Consider the following 18212-nt stretch of genomic DNA (forward strand, 5'->3'; position numbering starts at 1 on the left):
TTTGTCGAATGCCTTGGATAAGTCAACGTAAATTGAGTCCACTTGTTTTTTGCGCCCCATTTGATCGGTTAAATCAGAAATTTAGCACATCAGATTTGTTGTAGTAGAACGTTTCCTCACGAAACCATGCTGGCTACTGATAAGCTCCTGTGTCTGGATTCGGATAGAAACGAAAAGTACTTCTCTGTGCTGTTGGATCGAAATCGAAAGGCCTGAACGATATCCCTTCCTGCCAGATCTCAGCTGATAATGCCATATCCTTGAAATGTTGTCCGATCCCTATTTTAAACGACACAAAGGTTAACTCATCGAGATTGTATTGAGATTTTGCATATTGATCTTCAGTATTGAGATTTTGCATCACTAGATCATTAATTTGCTGAGCAGGCATTGCACATCCAGTATAAGTTGTTCTTACTATAGCAATCAAGTCGCGTTCCGCAATGGTAAGTTTGGTGCACTTGAGATGAAAAGTAGAGCGACAAAAACCACTGCAAAAGAATCTTTCCTCCATGTTTACTTCGCAAGCACAAGAATTAAAATTTGGAATCAAAACTGTTACACTTGATAGGGAAACTATACGAAAATTGATGTGCTTTATAAAAACGATGTCACAATTTCTCGAGAATATGAAATATTCCTGCTATGAATTCTGCTTCCTGAAGCCAACGCTTTATGGTGTGATGGCGTTATTGTCAACAATATGTTAAGCTACGTTCATATCATTTCGATGCGCGCAGAAAATGATTATGAAAGTTGATCCTGGATATCATGAAAATCGTGCCACCGGGGTGGGAATTACATTATTTCTGTTTGCTCTAATCTTAAGCTAGACTAGTATATGTCGAACAGAAGAACTGATTTGAATCTATCATCACATCAGGAAAACACTTTAAATTGTCTGAAATATTACAACAATAAATTCATTGATAAAACAAGGCCTTAAACTCATTCATTTGGAACCAGCATCGAAACCATAGAAATTCCAATGTTTCAGGTTAAAACGGCACCATTACTAATTTGTCACTACTGAATGAATTACAGGAAGTGCAACACAATTATCGGATATATCGTCTGATGAACAATTTTAATTGTTCACACTTCCAGACTTCATGTTTCTTTTTGCTTCCTTTCAGCATTGTGATTAACCCTGTAATGGACCACATGCGAACACCTTTCGTTTGCCCGTTTGCAATTTAAATATCAGCATAATGCGTTTACTAAACCTCAAATGAAAGCAAAACAATTGAAAACCTTCTATTACACATAATCCCGAATGTCAAAATACATATGATTGTTGCTTGTAGACTGGTCTGAAGCAAAATATTTGCAATTTTTTTCAACATTCACTTAGCAGTAGTGGGTTAATTTCCTCCAGAGCTCAGAATAATTGCATACACTTTATGCTTGGAAGCGTTCGACTGCTGCAGTAAATTTGATACTTGAAGCGTTCCACCAACAAGCGGTTATTTTGTACATGTTTTTGTGGTCATTGACTGAAGTGTAACAGAAACCCAAACTATCAGAGCAGCAACCACAGCAATTGAGAGCAAACAGGTGCCTATAATGGCGCACCATTGCATTCATACGGCCGTCTCCGTGCTTCGTCGATGTTGTAGAACAAAATGCTAAATGTGATGCAGTTAGGAAGATAGTGCACTTCCGGCTTGCCTTTCAGTGCCGTCTCTAATGGGATCTTAATACCCTGCTCAGTATGGTTGCCAACGGCTCCCACACATAAAACGATATTCTATCATCGTAAAACGTATTTTCCGTCTCATTTTTAACAGTTTGTCGGAATAATTTTAGAACATTCTCATCCTGTCAGCTTTGAGGCACTCTGATAACGTGAAGCTGCTTGGCTCATTCAGCTATAACAGAGCTAAATAAATTTAAATTACCTCTGTGGATATAAATAATACACACTATTAAGTTGGATCGCTAGCTTGGATTTGGTTGCCGTATTGCTCTAATTTATACATTTAAATGATTTAAATGTCATCAAATTAAACAATATACGATAAATGATGAACATTTATTCATCCTCGATTTTAACAGTTTGGTCATCCGCTGTCGACAAAACAATACAATTTTGAAAACAGGCTTACATTCAACTAAAACTACAATATAATGATATGCTAAATTCAAATTCTACTTGGGTTTGAACAAATAAAATATTTCTCGAAATTCCTTCACAATCAATACCTATACACCGTTAATACTGTTATTCCATTGCTTTTACGTACATATATCAATTTGGCTTATTGAAATCTTCTATATACAACATCTAACTATTATAAATAAACCCACCAGAAAGTAATTTCTCATGAACTAATCTGAACAATATTATCTCTTCCATCATATTGAACATGGTAAATAACAAGCGGACACCACAGCGCAAATTGAAACTCATGATCCTATTTGATGCATCGGGAATTGCTAATTATTTATTAAAATGACTCGGTAAATTCATTCTAGGAATAATGCCACCGTTGGTCCAAAAATGCAACAGAACGGATATAATTAAAATTGATCAGTGATTGGCCTTAGCACGTGTAAAAGGTAATTAACATTGACTGAGTCATACCTCGTGAAAGCTTACGAGTCTGCCATGTTCCATCAAATAAGCTGAAAGCTTTTCATTCGTGAAAAGAATTTCCATTAAACTAGAGTGGTTACTCTATTTTACATTGAATTAAGCAAAATAAAAATAAGAGGAGATGAAACACATTTCATTAAAAATACTATTTTCTAAGTCAAAGTACAGAACATTTCATAGATTAACCTGAGAATAAATAGCTCAAATAGAAATTGCTTCTGAGAATTTTATTTACATAATTACAAATAACGAAATTCGATTCATTCGCGAGTTAATTGATGTGCTTTCAGAGACGTTACTTTTGGAAAATTGCAAACAATTGAGATAAAATGAGACTGTTGCTTCAGAAATCACCTCAAAAGCTCATTCCATAGTTATAGAAAATCGAAAAGTTGCAGGAGATAGCTGACATCGAAAGATTTCAAAAGGAAGTGTAGTAACAATTTTGCATCGACGCTTGAATATGCAGAAAATGATTCGCAAAGTGGGTGCAGCGTTTTCTCACAACTGATCAAAAATTCAATTCTCTGTTCAATGCATTGGTTCAAACGGTAAGATTAAAATGGGTGCATGCACGTCGATTTTCGTGTCACTATAACAGCATTATCGCACATTTGTCGCGCTAATTTTTCTGAGATAGGGTAATCTCAGCTCCAGACAATACAGTGTAGTGAACAATAGAGTATACGAAATGGGCATATACTTTTTACAAAAGCCTGAAACTTGCCCTGCAAGACCAAATTCAATTTGTGTTGATTTCAAACGCTGCAAAGTTAGACCAGCAGTAACCGAAATTGAAATCTTACTTAAAGACCTGTTTCATTCCACCTAGTGGTGTAATGATACCTTTCTCATATTACTTATATTTAAAAAAATATCACTAGAAGATTCTGTCAAGAATTTTTTTTTCAATCTTGAATAAAATAAGAAACTTTCTTTGGGTATGAACTAACCTTTTCAATTTAATCAAGTCAAGTTAATAAGATTTTTTCTTCATTTTGCATCGTTATAATGATTTTGTAATAACACTTACAAGTAGGTATAATGTGAATAAAAGTTTTACAAATTTACGTATTTTTCACCGGAAAAATATTGATTCAAATGTGGCAACTCCTCACGCTATACGAAATTTAACAAAGCGTGCAGCGAACGGAACAAAGCCGCACGTACCGACGCATACCAGTATTCATCGTCATTTTCAATTACAATTTAAGGCACAAATCTCCAAATATCAAGGGGAACGTGCCATTTGAGCCTATTTGTTCTGAACAAGATCTGCCAACTAGATTAATTTAGCAGTAAGTTTTATAAAAATGTGCACCTCGTTTTACTATTGCTTGAGAAAAAATACTTATGAAATTGAAAATTTTCACTAATTGCTCTGTAATTCCGGAGTTGGAAGTCGGATCTGGATCAACTTTTCGGGGACTTTTTAAAAAATTTCAAAACCTTTTATTTTGATTTTAATTTGTGTAAATCGGTTAAGAAATTTCCGAGAAAATTGAGGGCGTTTTTTTCTTAAATTTCCACAAATAAATAAATAATTCCGGAACCGGAAGTCGAACCCAAATGCAATTCGGAAAAAATGTATAAAACCATAAGACCTTTCATTTGCTTCTAAGTTTGTGGAAATCGGTTCAACCATGTCTGAGAAACGTGTGTGACTATTTTTATCCTATTTTTGGTGCATACCACCCTGTAATTCCGGAACCGGAAGTCGGATCGATATAAAATTAAACAGAAGTCTATGGGACCGTAAGACCTATCATTTGAATTTAAGTTTGTGAAAATCGGTCCAACCAACCTCTGAGAAAATTGAGTGACATTATTTGTCAAATACCTACATACATACACACACATACACACACAGGCATTTTGTGATCTCGACAAACTGAGTGGAATGGTATATGACACTCGGCCCTCCGGGCCTCGGTTGTAAAGTCAGTTTTCATAGCGATTGCATAGCCTTTCTATATGAGAAAGGCAAAAACGAATGCATCTAGACGTTAATGATGTAAATTAGATTGAATTTAACAAGGCGTCTAACTCTGTGTACATTGTGGTCAAACGTGAAAGAGATGCAATTGCATTCACTTCGGTTAACAACGTATGAACATCGTATGTAATTTGTGGTCAGAGTGGAAAGCATCCTTGTAAATCACTGGTTACCTATGATAATCAGCTGATTACATGTCAGTTTTGTGAACAACCTGCTTACTACTGCAAGCCCTGCACACTGAAACTGCGAAAAAGACATCTTCATCCAAAAGTAACCGTTCAGCACGGGTATCGAGCGAGTCCTGTATTAATGGTTCAACAAACAAAAATATTGCAATAACCGAACAAGCTTTCCCTGCTAAAGCATCAACTGCAACCATTGTGAAGCAACGCAGACCCACTTCCAAAAATGGATGAAGATGCGACTCGCAAGCCAATGGCCCCTAAACCTATGGTGAATAGGAACGACAGTAACTCTCCCCCGAGAAAAAGGGTTACAACAAGATCCAGCAAAAAATCATATCTTGATTTTATTTAAAACCAAATATCGATACAATGACTCTATTGCTTATTAGATCCGGGGCGAAGATATTGTACATATAAAATTTTATCACAATTCGTTGATTTAAAATCGAATAATCCTCAGAACTACGTATTGGACCTACTAATGACATGACTATTGGTACAATAACTCTAGTTTAATTAAAATTGATGTCACTTTCGGTTTAGGTACTTTTGCATATAAAATTACTGCCCAATAAAAACTGATCCGAGTATGGTTTTTTCTTAAAAAGTGAGCCTGCCGGTTTCTTCAACCATCATTTTTAAAACGATGTGTAACGACACTGCGAGGATATGAGAAAAATGCGCGTTCGGGAATGGGAAGAAAATGAAAAAAAAACTTTTTGTCTTATTTTTGGGCTATTAATTTTTGGTCATTTTCTGTCCGTCGATTGGCGAAAAAACCGGTTCCAACAAGTTGGACTTTTTTCATCCTTTTTTCCCCTTCAGTAGAACAAGTTCCATTGGCGTGCCCAGCATTGTGCTATCTATGCTTACGCTTTCGACAGACGGATGTTCGCAATATATTTCAACGTTTGTGAGAAATAGAATTGTTATTCGAAGGGATAATTCTCCGGATATGCAGAGTAGCAGATAATAAAGATTGGACAGAGTTTACGAAGTAAAGGTGGAGGTCCCGTAAAGTTCATGAAATAACCTTGACAATCAAACCAGTTGTTAACAGTAACCTTCTTGCCACGTACAGAAATGGTAGCCTCTGGAATCTTGCGGTACATAATAACCGCCATTCGAAACCAGATATTAATAAAAAATTTATGGTTAGCGTCATCACGATTTTCACTGTTATTGAACGGCTGAGCTAAACGCATCTTTCGAAAATTAATTATTACCACTACGCATCTACTAGCAGGTGCAGCCATTCATTAAAAAAAAACGGGTCATACTCTTTAGGAATTTTTTGACAGATCGGAGCCTGTTTCACGACTCTGAAAACAGGTTCATTTTCTCATTACCTTTACAATATTATGTAAGCAATTTACCCTGGCGTCGCCCGACAAAATATTTTGATTATTATTTCGTTAGTTATAGACATTATTTGTTTGTTTAAATAACTAACCTTTTTTGCACCTTCTATATCAATTAAAAAACTGCAAATTAGAAGAGGAATTATTGATAAAAAATTATCGAAGATTTTCTTGTAAAATTCAAAATTTTCTCACTAATTTGACTAATTGAGCAACAAATACCATTTCCTGAAGCAATGTTTAATATTTACGTTTGAAAATCTTTGGACTTGGTTGAAATTATTCCAACCTTCGAATGTCACATTTTGTATAGCCGTTAGTATTTTGATTAACTCCCATATCAATTCTTTCCCTATCAAGCTGATCTTACAGAAGAGGAACATCTTAGTTTAATTATTATTGCACCGTGTTCCGGAGATGAATTATGATTTCAATTATCCTGATATTCGAATAAATAACAGAAACAAACCGCAAGGAATATGCGATAAGCGCTGGACGGCCGCAAGTTGGTCATTCTCGTTAAAGAGCATGATTAAATGTAATTGCACATTATAGTTTGTGGTGCTCGGTGAAACCAGGACGCACCGTGCATACACTTGATGCAATTTCATATCCGTACATTCGTGTCTTCGACTTAGCGTTTCCATTGATGGTGAAACTCATTCACTAGTAAACAACATCGTGATTGCACTTCCCAAGTATTTCGATACCTAGAACCACCACGAAGACTGAACATCTTGAGAAAACTAAGCAGTTTTCACTAAATTAAAATCAGATGCATATCAGTATGAGCTATAAACTACCATACGCATTTTCAACTAATAATAGAGAAGGTTTCATTTAACCTTACTAACTTATTGTTTTAAGCTGATCACACCCCTAATATGTTATTTTCATAATGAAATGAAATACGATTCTGATCCAGATTTTCGTGTAAGTAACCACCGTGTTTCCAACCCTATTGTTTCATGCTGGATTGATGCGCGCTTATCCGCAGCATCTCCACATTTCAAAGTCTCTTATCCAATTTGGCGTTTCCACCAAACTTGTTCGTATCGTGCACTGCTCAAATATGCACGACCATAAACTCAGATGCACATACAAATTGCAACTGGATCAACCCCGACTCGTGGTGTAAAAAAGTGTGAGTAAGAAGAAGAAGTTCCTTTCTTTCATTTTATCTCCTACTTCAATATTCGTTGTCCTCACGAAGCAACTCATTCGCATGTTTCTTTTTTCCAATTTGTGTCAATAGCAGGAAACTTTTCTGATGGACTTTTCGCAGTATTTTTTTAAAAGAAATATTACTTTTTTTCTTTTGCTACAATTATTGGTTCAGTAATTGAAAAGTGCACTGTTGAAGTTTTGAGTTGAATATAACAAAGTTATGGGTGCTAAATAAGTACGCAACAATTGACATAACATATCTTGTTGACCTGCCCAACCAACCCTTTAAAATGAACTTATTTACGTACAAAACATCTTATTCGTACATCGTCACAGGCAAACATGTTTTACTCTACTGTTTGCATTTCACTCTATTTACTCATAATTGGCAATCTAACTCGAAACTCAATTCACCTAGTACGGAACCTAAGATAACTGTTAGAAGGATGCGAACATGATTTGACAGACCGAATCAAAAAGCCGCAAGACCAAGTGACAGTTTCTCTTTATTTACTTTCTCTACTATTAATTACCAAGCGGTTTTCACGTTTATGACTCAAGTCTCTGTATAAATATTCGATTTTGCTTATTCGATCATTTGAAAAATAAACCGGGAATTATTATGTTTTCTCTCCATAAATCAAACACAACATTAGATCGCGGAAACCAGTAAAAAGTTTATTATTGTGCTTACGAATCCTTAAACTCGGAACACAGAATTGCATGAAATTCAGTCCAGTGATGAAAACATTCTGACTTCAAGTTTTGAAATATAAATACGGAAGTGTTAGTTGTAATTTTGATATGGAAAAATCCTAATTTTTATTCAATCTATTGAATCTTATTTTATTCAATCTATTGATATCATATTCAACCCATTTCGCTTTTCAAAAAAAAATGTATATTTTCCTATCGAAGCAGACCATTCGACGAGTCATTTTTTGAATTCTTTTACATTGGTAAGTCATTGATCTGCAAGTGAATTCAAAAAGATGATAGTTGGACAGGGCCAAATCTGGAGAGTACGGCGTATGCGATAATATTTCTTAACTTAGGGGGTCGTCTGTGCGATGGTCATTTTTGAAAGTTAGTTTGGAGCTTTGTTTTGAATGAGCGTAGAAACTAAATAATAATTGTATTTAATATCTTTTTTGAATATATTTGAACATGCTTTCGAATTTTTTCGAAGTCATTATACGGAATATTTTTTGAGTTACACCGCTCAACAGTAACATATATTAAAGGAGAGGTTCTCCGCTGACTGAATGGATTCCGGCTGTTCTGCCATTGTTTGTAAAACCTGAGGCTTTGCACGGAACTAACATGAAGGTGGTTAGCTTCAGAAAAAAATCAATTTTTCTCCTGGTTTTGGGATCTATATAACTATTGAAAAAAAGGTGGGTAAATAATGTCGCAGACGTAACTACGAATATAACTGACATGACTTTCTAGCTTTTTCTCCGAATATCGATAATCGTTTGTATTATTTGATTGTTGTGTAAATTTTGCGACTTTTACTACTTCGCTTCCAGAATTGTAACAATGCATTTATGTAAAAGTATAACTAACTGACTGTAAAATAACAAAACAAGCATTGTTATAGGTGTTCATTTTTTTGAGGATTTACATATTCATACATGAAGGTTGAATTTTTAGGAGGTATAGGATTTGATTCAAAAAGAAAACACAAAAAATTGAGAAAATATATGAAATTTTTATAAGAATCGATAGAACGATCAATAATATTTAATGTTTGAAGATGATTTCATGCAAATGTTGGCCGCGACTCCGCATAAGATGGCCCATGCTCAAGGTCCAATTTCGGCACACTCTCTCCAACATATCGGCTGGTATTTCACGAATAAACGCTTCATTATTGGCTTCTAGTGCGTCAATCTTTGCTGGTTGATTCTTGTGGACATGAGCCTTAACATGGATCAGGGTCATTTCGCCGAAAACCATTTCGCCGAAAGCCATTTAGCCGAAAGGGTTATTTCGCCGAAAGCCGTTTCGCCGAAAGCCGTTTCGCCGAAAGCCATTTAGCCGAAAGGGTTATTTCGCCGAAAGAATCATTTCGCCGAATCCTGAAATCGTAATTGGAATTGATTAAAATAAAGACAAATGACCAGTTCATGCTCGCTGCAGCGCTGCAAAGTTAGACCAGCAGCAACCGAAATTGAAATCTTGCTGAAGGAACGAATGCACCTAAACGTTAATGATGTAAGTGAGATTCAATTCAACAAGGCGTCTAACTGTGTGTACATTATGTTCGAACGTCAAAGAGATGCAATTGCATTTGCTTCGGTTAATAACGGGGTGCACAGTGTTGATCATGATAATGTTAAATATAAAATCCCTGTGTACATGGTGGACAATGCCATAGAAGTACGCGTGCATGACCTTCCCCCGCAGACCAGCGATCAGTTTGTTCAGGAAAGTATGTCGCAGTACGGTGAAGTTCTTTCCATCGAAAGGGAAGTATGGCGGAATTTTTTTCCGGGTATCCGGAATGGCGTGCGAGTGGTACGTATGTAACTACGTAAAGCAATTCCATCTTACATCATTTGTTATCAAGACGGGATACATCCGTGTAAAACGCTGATTACGTATGAAAATCAACTGGTTACATTTCAGTTTTGTGAACAACCTGCACACTACGGCAAACCTTGCACAGCGAAAAAGACATCTTCAAACAAAAAACAAGGACAACCGCCCAACAACGGAAACTAGTGATCGCAGTACTCCTGTTGCACCATCAAACCAACCAGCAACTGCAATTAAAGCACAACAAGGCGCGTCTACAACAACTTACAACGAACCCAAGACTGCGAATTACAAGGAAAACGAAGAAAAAACGGAAACCACAACGATACCACAAAGTGCCCCTCAAAGAGTGACAACGAGATCCAACGGTAAAAAAAATTATTTTATCTAATCAAACCGTGGTTCAATCGGCCACGGTGATGCCACCGGCCCATAATCCACACAAAACAGTGACTGTTTTGAGATGCATTGTTAGCTCTTGAATGCTTCTGACTGGTCTTCACTCCAGATGCGAAAATTTTGCTTGTTGACGTATCCATTCAACCAGAAATAAGCTTCGTCGTTGAACACAATTCGATAAAAATGTAAATCTTCCTCTAACTGTACCAGCGCCCATTCATAATTAAATTGTAGACTAAGCGTTCATGATTAAATTATAAACCAAACTCAACCAGTTTGACAATGACACACAAAGATACCATCAAAAAAATACCCTTTAGATACCGCTCGTTCGGACCTAACTAAATCAACGAAACATAGCTTTTAGTAGACCGAGGAAACGAGGCAGTTACAGGTTTGTATGCAAGAGGCCGCCACTTTCGAAGGCGGGTTACGAAATGGCATTCGGCGAAACAACTTTCGGTGAAATGGCTTTAGGCGAAATGACCCGCGCCCCTTAACATAGCCCCACAAGAAACAGTCCATAGGTGTTAAATCACACTATCTAGACTGTTTCTCAATTTGGTCATTGTTTCGCGTGTCGTGTGGGATGTGGCACCGTCATGTTAAAACCACATGTTAATCATGTCCAATTTATTTATTTTTGGCAAAAAAATCGTCAATCATCATACGGTAGCGCTCGCTATTCACAGTAACGTTTCGCCCATCGTCGCCTTTGGAGAAGTATGGCCCGATGATGCCACCGGCCCATAATCCACACCAAACAGTGACTGTTTTGGGATGCATTGGTTGCTCTAGCAATGCTTCTGACTGGTCTTTACTCCAGATGCGAAAATTTTGCTTGTTGACGTATCCATTCAACCAGAAATAAGCTTCGTCGCTGAACACAATTCGATAAAAATGTGAATCTTTCTTTAACCTTACCAGCGCCCATTCATGATTAAATTATAGACTAAACGATGATTCATGATTAAATTATAAACCAAACTGAACCAGTTTGACAATGACACACAAAGATACCAGCAAAAAATTACCCTTTAGCTTTGCATAATTCTTTGGTAATATTTCATTGGTTCTAAAATGACCCAATTTGTGGATTCGATGTTTACAACTGTCCTAACCTAAGTTCTGGATCTGGATACAGGAATTAAACTGAATTCAATTCCAAGTTCCATATTTTGCTCCAGCATGCAGGTGCTGAATTCTGAGCCTGAATTTTGAATTAAACTGAATTCTGGAAGTAAATCCTGAAACTGAATACAGGAGTTAAATTCTTGTTCAAAAGTCTATTCAAAAATTCAAAGATTGTAGTTCAGATCTAAAATTTAGCTCCAGAATCCAAATCTTAAGATTTTGTTCTAGAATTCTGGATTCGAATTACGATTATAAATTGAAGTACTAAATTTAGTTCCAAAATTTAGTCAAGAAATCAGTTTAAAAAATCTTAGACCTGAATCCAAAATTAGGATTCAGTTTTACTGCCTGTTTTCTGGAATTAAACTCTGAAAATAATTTCTAAATCTGAACTTGAGTTCGAAATTAAGTTTTATAATTCTGTTTTAGAATCCACTCAAAATGAAGCTTTATACCACTCAGAAGGTCTGTTCTTGGTGCTGTTGGTGGACGGTCCACACCACGACATCCAGTTCGATCTTCGACCATGGTATACCTTTTATAATCCTTCAGTTGAATGTTGAGACTGATGTGTTCCTGACTACCTCAAAACTGTCGCCCGAGTGTGAAAAAGGGAAGAAAGCATGATGAGTTTTCCTATTCGTCATCTAACACTCGATGTGGATAGACGAATAACCTACTACGACTAATTTCGATTTTGTTTTATTTTTTATTCGCAGTTGTCTACCTACCCAAGCTATGGGTAAAAACCGCCATAGATCCGAGAAGGATCCAAAGGATGCTAAGCGTCTGAAGCCAAGTGATGTACAGGATTCACAGGCTCGACAGGACAACTACCAGAGGAGGGGGAGTTGCCATTGCCGTTAAACGATCCATTCAGCACAGGCTTCTGTCAGCCTTTAAATTGCAACTCATAGAAGCCATCGGAATTGAGATTACAACGACGATGGGACCCATCATCATCATTGCAGCGTACTGCCCCAAACAAACCAATCTTCGAGATGGTACGTGTGCATCATTGAAGCGAGATCTGGCTATGCTCACTCGACGACAGAACAAATTCATCATTGCTGGGGACCTGAACGCACGGCATGAGCTGTGGGGAAACAGAAGACAGAATCGAAACGGATTCGTACTTGCCGAAGATTACGAAGCTGGACAATACAACATCTTCGCTCCGGATCAACCAACGCGACTTTCCAGATCGGGAGTTCATTCCATTTTGGATATATTCATCGGCAACATCGCCATAGACAGCTCTCCGGTTGTCTTCAACGAGCTCTCTTCTGACCACTTTCCAGTAATATTGACGTTGGGATCTTCACCAGAAACAGTGACTATTCAACCTCGGAGGAACTATTATCGCACCGATTGGGTCCAATTTCAACAAATCGCCGACCAACTTATTAATATCGATCTGCCACTTGATTCCCCGATGGAAATCGATGCGGCCCTATCTTCCTTCCAGCATTCAATCACAGTCGCTCGTGATAGGACGGTTCCAGTACAACATATGCCGAGTTCCTCTCTTCAAATCGACAGTGTCACCAAGAAACTCATCCGACTTCGGAATATCTACCGGAGGCAGTATCAACGAACTGGCATTCTAGATAGGAAGACTACTTATAACAACTTAACTAGGATAATCCAGGAAAGGATATCCGAGCTTCGCAACAGGAACTTCCAGCAAAAGCTTCGAGAAATTCTCCCACATTCAAAGCCCTTCTGGTCCTTAACTAAGGTGCTTAAGAAAAAAACCGAAGCCTATTCCTCCTCTGATGTCACCCCAGGACGCAGCTGAAGGAATACCTTTAATCACACCAGTAGAGAAGGCAAATGCGCTAGGCCAGCAGTTTGTGTGTTCTCACAATTTAGGACTTAACATTGTTAGTCCATATGAAAGAGCCGTTGCTGATAGCGTAGCTGAGGTTGACCAATCAGACAGCTTGGTTCCTGAGGAAAGTAGAGTCACTGCAAATGAGCTGATGGCTTTTGTGAAAAAATCCAAAAATATGAAGGCCCCCGGTTTCGACAACACATTCAACATTGAGCTGAAACATTTGAGTATTCGCTCATTTGTCTTCTTAGCTAAAATTTTTAACAGGTGCTGGGAGCTTGGTTACTTCCCTTCAATGTGGAAGTTAGCTAAAGTTATCCCAGTTTTGAAACCGGGGAAAGATCCTTCCTTTTCCAAGAGCTATCGGCCCATCAGCTTACTCTCTGCCCTATCCAAGCTGTTTGAAAAGTCAATACAAAGGCGAATTCTTGCTTTCGCAGATGAACAGGATATATTTCTGGAAGAACAGTTTGGGTTCCGGAAAGGAAGATCCACCATCCACCAACTCACAAGGGTTAACAACGTCATCCAGCAAAACAAATCAGTGTCCAAAACGACTGCCATGGCAATATTGGATATTGAAAAGGCATTCGATAATGTGTGGCACGATGGCCTGGTGTTCAAACTGCATCGGTATAATTTTCCCATGTATCTTATTAAAATTATCAAAAATTATCTTGCAGATAGAGCATTCCAGGTTTCTCTGAATAATGCACTTTCAGAAAGATTTACTATTGCTGCTGGTGTACCCCAGGGAAGTATCCTAGGTCCCATTCTATACAACATTTTCACATCAGACATCCCACCTCTTCCAGGTGGTGGTGTTCTGTCACAATTTGCTGATGATACTGCCATTCTTTACAAAGGTCGTGTCATTAATGCTCTGAAGAATAAACTACAGACAGGTCTGGACGCTTTAACGGAATATTTTACAAGCTGGAAAATTGTGATCAATGCAGCAAAAACTCAGGTCATCTTGTTTCCACATTCAAGATCTCCAAAATTTGTTCCATCAGACGAATGCCGAATACGATTCGGTGATGAGGTCATCCAATGGTCCGACGAAGTTATCTATCTAGGACTCACCTTTGACAGACATCTGATATTCAGGTCACATGTTGACAAAATCGTTCAAAAATGCAGCATACTCATTAGGTCTCTGTATCCGCTGATTTGTAGAACATCTAAACTATGCCTAGAACTAGAATCAGATGGCTGTCTATAAACAAATCATCTACCCCGCAATTGAATACGCAGTCCCTGTTTGGCGGGGCTGTGCACGAACACACAAACTTAGGCTTCAGCGCATTCAAAGTAAGATCTTAAAGATGATTCTAAATCTACCCCCTTGGACAAGAACTAGTGAAGTACATGAGATGGCCTCACTGGATATACTAGAACAAAAATTCGAACAATACTGCACGAAATTTGAAGAGAGGTGCTCAATCTCTGAAATACAAATAATTCAAAATTTGTACGTATTAGGTTAGGGATAGTTATAAGTAGGACATTTTATAAATAATTAAAATAAATATTATGATTAAACATTAGTATGTAAAACAAGAGTAACTAAAAGACCTAATATTAATAACGAATCGTATGAACAACAAAGATGAAAGGCCAAAGGGTCAAAACACTTGTACTGAAAAATGTTGATGTAATACACAAAAATAAGATTAATAGACAGATATTTATGCAAAAAAAAAACAAAATGATGAGTTTTCCTCATTGTTACCAAAAGTTTGAGAAAACTCAATTTTTGAATTATTTATGGTTATAGCACACTGTTAAAAATTTCATCATGAATTGCTGATCATATTTCTGATGGCATAGAAAAAGAATTATGTTGTTGCGTTTAGTACAACTCGAGAAATTCCCATTCTTCCCCTGGCGAAGTTTTGAAAAGATATCCCATAGACAGATCTTTACAGAAAAGGACGTGCGCGCCTCTGATCTGTCATATAAAAAAAGCATTAATCATATAAGGTTATCATTATGGGTATTTGCTCTGGTGTGTATATACAGAATGTCTTTTTGCCTTTCTCTATACCAAGGATTGCTGAAAAAATAAACTTTTGAATGGAGCTCCGGATATACATAGTGTTGTATACCATTCGACTCAGTTCGACGATATCGGAAAGTGTTTATGTGTGTATGCATGTGTATGCATCTTTCAAAGATTTTCTCTCAGCTCAACTTTCTCGGAGATGGCTTAACCGATTTTAACAAGCTTAAGCTCATTTGAAAGTTACTTATGGATGGATTGTACTGATTCCTTCGGTTTTTGCAATTTTATTGAAAATGAAGCATGCGTTTGTGAACTACCCGAATCAATTGGAAAGAATTTGTGTCGAAAATGAGCTAAAATACGGGTCAGAAATGTTCTAATGAGGCATTATCACACCACTAAAACTAAAAATCGATCAAGAAAAATAGATCAAACGTCACATACCAATCGAACCATTTCATCAATACGAACAACTCTTGTGTGTATGTGACGAATAATGGCACTAATTATATATATTATTATATGATGGTAACTGTATCGATAAAATTAAACAAAAACTTATTTGCACTTATTGATTTTGCAAATATATTCAAACCTTTCCCATTTGTCATTCTATGTCTTGTAGCTCGCCTTATTTTGAAGGGTATGTAATGGCGGCTTGGCATATCAACTTTCAATGACCAATTTTGAATAGCAGTGAATCAAGTGTAATTTACTCTGGAGGATATGAATAAATTTCCAGAAATCGAACGGAAAGAATTAAAATATCAACAATTGCTGGTAAAATCAATTATAACTTCGTCCTGCTACAGGAACCAATCAACCGGTGTGCGTGTACAAAAGCACCCAGCAACGGGAAGATTTCCCACAATTTCATTATCGTCTATTCTTTCCGCCGCATCGGTTTAAATTAAATTCGCCTTGTCCGTAATCTCAGCTAACCATACCGAACGGGTTCATATCGGAGAACGACAGAGCCCATTGGATCCTTTCGAATGAAATATTGCTATCTGCAAATCTCGGTTTTACTCGTCGTCGGTTTAACTCTGGTTAGTTGTAGAATGCTTCATCAAACGTAAGCGGATGCAATCTAATTCGCAGTCTCCCGTTTACCCTTAGTCAGATCCTTATGAAAGATCGTATACCGGCTGTAAATCAATCAATGCAAGTGAGATATCGTGATATGGACATTTCCAATTCATTAGTTAGGAAAATTTCCCTAAGACTACGAGTATTGTTGATTGTATTGTATATTCGATAACAGGTGTATTAGTTCAGTAGAATTGAATAAATTTGTACAACGATAAGAACACTTCCTGGAATGGTATAGAGTGAGAACATATATTTTCGTTTACATTTTACTAGATAACTAATGGATCTGCGTAACATCTGCGATCCAGAGTAATTTTTGTTTTTTTTTATGATTTAGAAAAAATCAAAAAGTAGATCAGATACCAAAATCAATCTAAAATCTAGCAAAGAAAGGAGTTATCATACAATGTTCATGACCAACATTACACACATCCATTTGAAAAGTGCAATACATCTAATTTTTTTCATGCCTTCAGCAAATTGTTCAATTGATTAAACCCGTTAGGTATTCTATGCAACAGCACTCGATTAATGGATGTTTCCCCATCGTTTCAGGACTGTCATGGAGCCAGGGACAGCCAGCGAGCACCGGTGCAGGACGACACACAAAATTACCAGGTGGAAAGTGGATTTCAGAATCTAACACATACCACTGTTACATTCCGCCGGGCATTGGAAACGTGTGACCCACACGATGTTATAATCGGGGTAAGTTTTTTATGATAACTATCGAACTACTTCATCATACATATGAAAATGATTCATAAACTTTTGAATTTTATTCATTATGGGGATAATTTGAATCCATTTTTTTTTTGAAAAACCGCTAATCGAAATTCAGATTGTTTTACAGAAGCATTTGCTGTCTGAAGATTGCCCACAAACATTACAAGAGTTGTTCTTAATACTAACAACGTTTTACATAAATCTAACAGAAACTAGAAAATATCATTTTCTTCCACACTTTGGATCCTCTTCAAATGCAATGAATTGTTGCCTTTCTCTATAGAAAGGATATATGTAGAATTGCTAAAGAAATCGAAATGTATGTGTATCTTATGTGTGTAGGTGTGTTCGTGGGTGCATGTGTACGTTTTATGTGTTCCTCTTCACGTTTTATCTGTTCGTTATATTCTCCGAGATGACTGAACTGATTTCAACAATCCTCGTTTGAAAGCCCGAATAAGGATTCAATGCGTAGGTCTCTGATGTGGATCAAGTTCGCAGATCACATGACTGACATTTGATATAACCGCCAAACCAAACCTTTTCTGTACGCTAAATGGAATAATCGATTTTAATAGCCTTAGGCTCATTTGAAAGCTAAATAGACTGTTGGAATTATTCAAAAGTCTGTTAGAATGGCAAGAAGAAGGCATTATCACACCACTAGGTGTATTAGAAATTGATATTTTTTTAATCTCCATGTGCGTTCAAAAACTTTAAATCTAGCTAATGACTGACTTTCTCAGATGTCATGGGAGTCACGCTTTTGTTATTTTATCTAAAAACTTACATTATTCAACATTTTTCAAGAAAAAAATCACGAATTTGATTCTCATCTACTTAGAAAATTACCAATAAACACATGTTAGGGTGTTTTATTGATATGTAAAATATAACTGAAAAATAACCTATTCAGCAATTGATTGATTGCAATGGCCAGTACTGACTTTCTCTGACAGTGTCACGTTATCTAGATTCTTGTATACGAATCAAATTAGTTTAATGTAACATTTTCCTTGAATTACTATTTGCGTTTCTCTTTCGCTTGCTAATAATTTTGAACCGCAACCGATTAGCGTCTTTATCCGGGTATAATGCTATAACGTTAGAAATAAACTCTTTTTCGTTGAACACCAACAACTCGATTGTTGTGATTTTTGC

General features: G+C 36.9%; 1 protein-coding gene across 1 annotated transcript in view; it reads left to right on the forward strand.

The window, feature by feature from the left end:
• Positions 1–18212, forward strand: part of LOC131436546 (MOXD1 homolog 1) — a 76043-nt gene that overhangs the window by 46285 nt on the left and 11546 nt on the right. The window contains exon 2 of the mRNA XM_058605308.1: positions 16881–17033. Within this exon, the coding sequence (XP_058461291.1) occupies positions 16881–17033 (153 nt within the window). The remainder of the gene's footprint in view (positions 1–16880; positions 17034–18212) is intronic.

Source organism: Malaya genurostris, chromosome 3 (assembly GCF_030247185.1).
Source record: "Malaya genurostris strain Urasoe2022 chromosome 3, Malgen_1.1, whole genome shotgun sequence".
Classification (NCBI taxonomy): domain Eukaryota; kingdom Metazoa; phylum Arthropoda; class Insecta; order Diptera; family Culicidae; genus Malaya; species Malaya genurostris.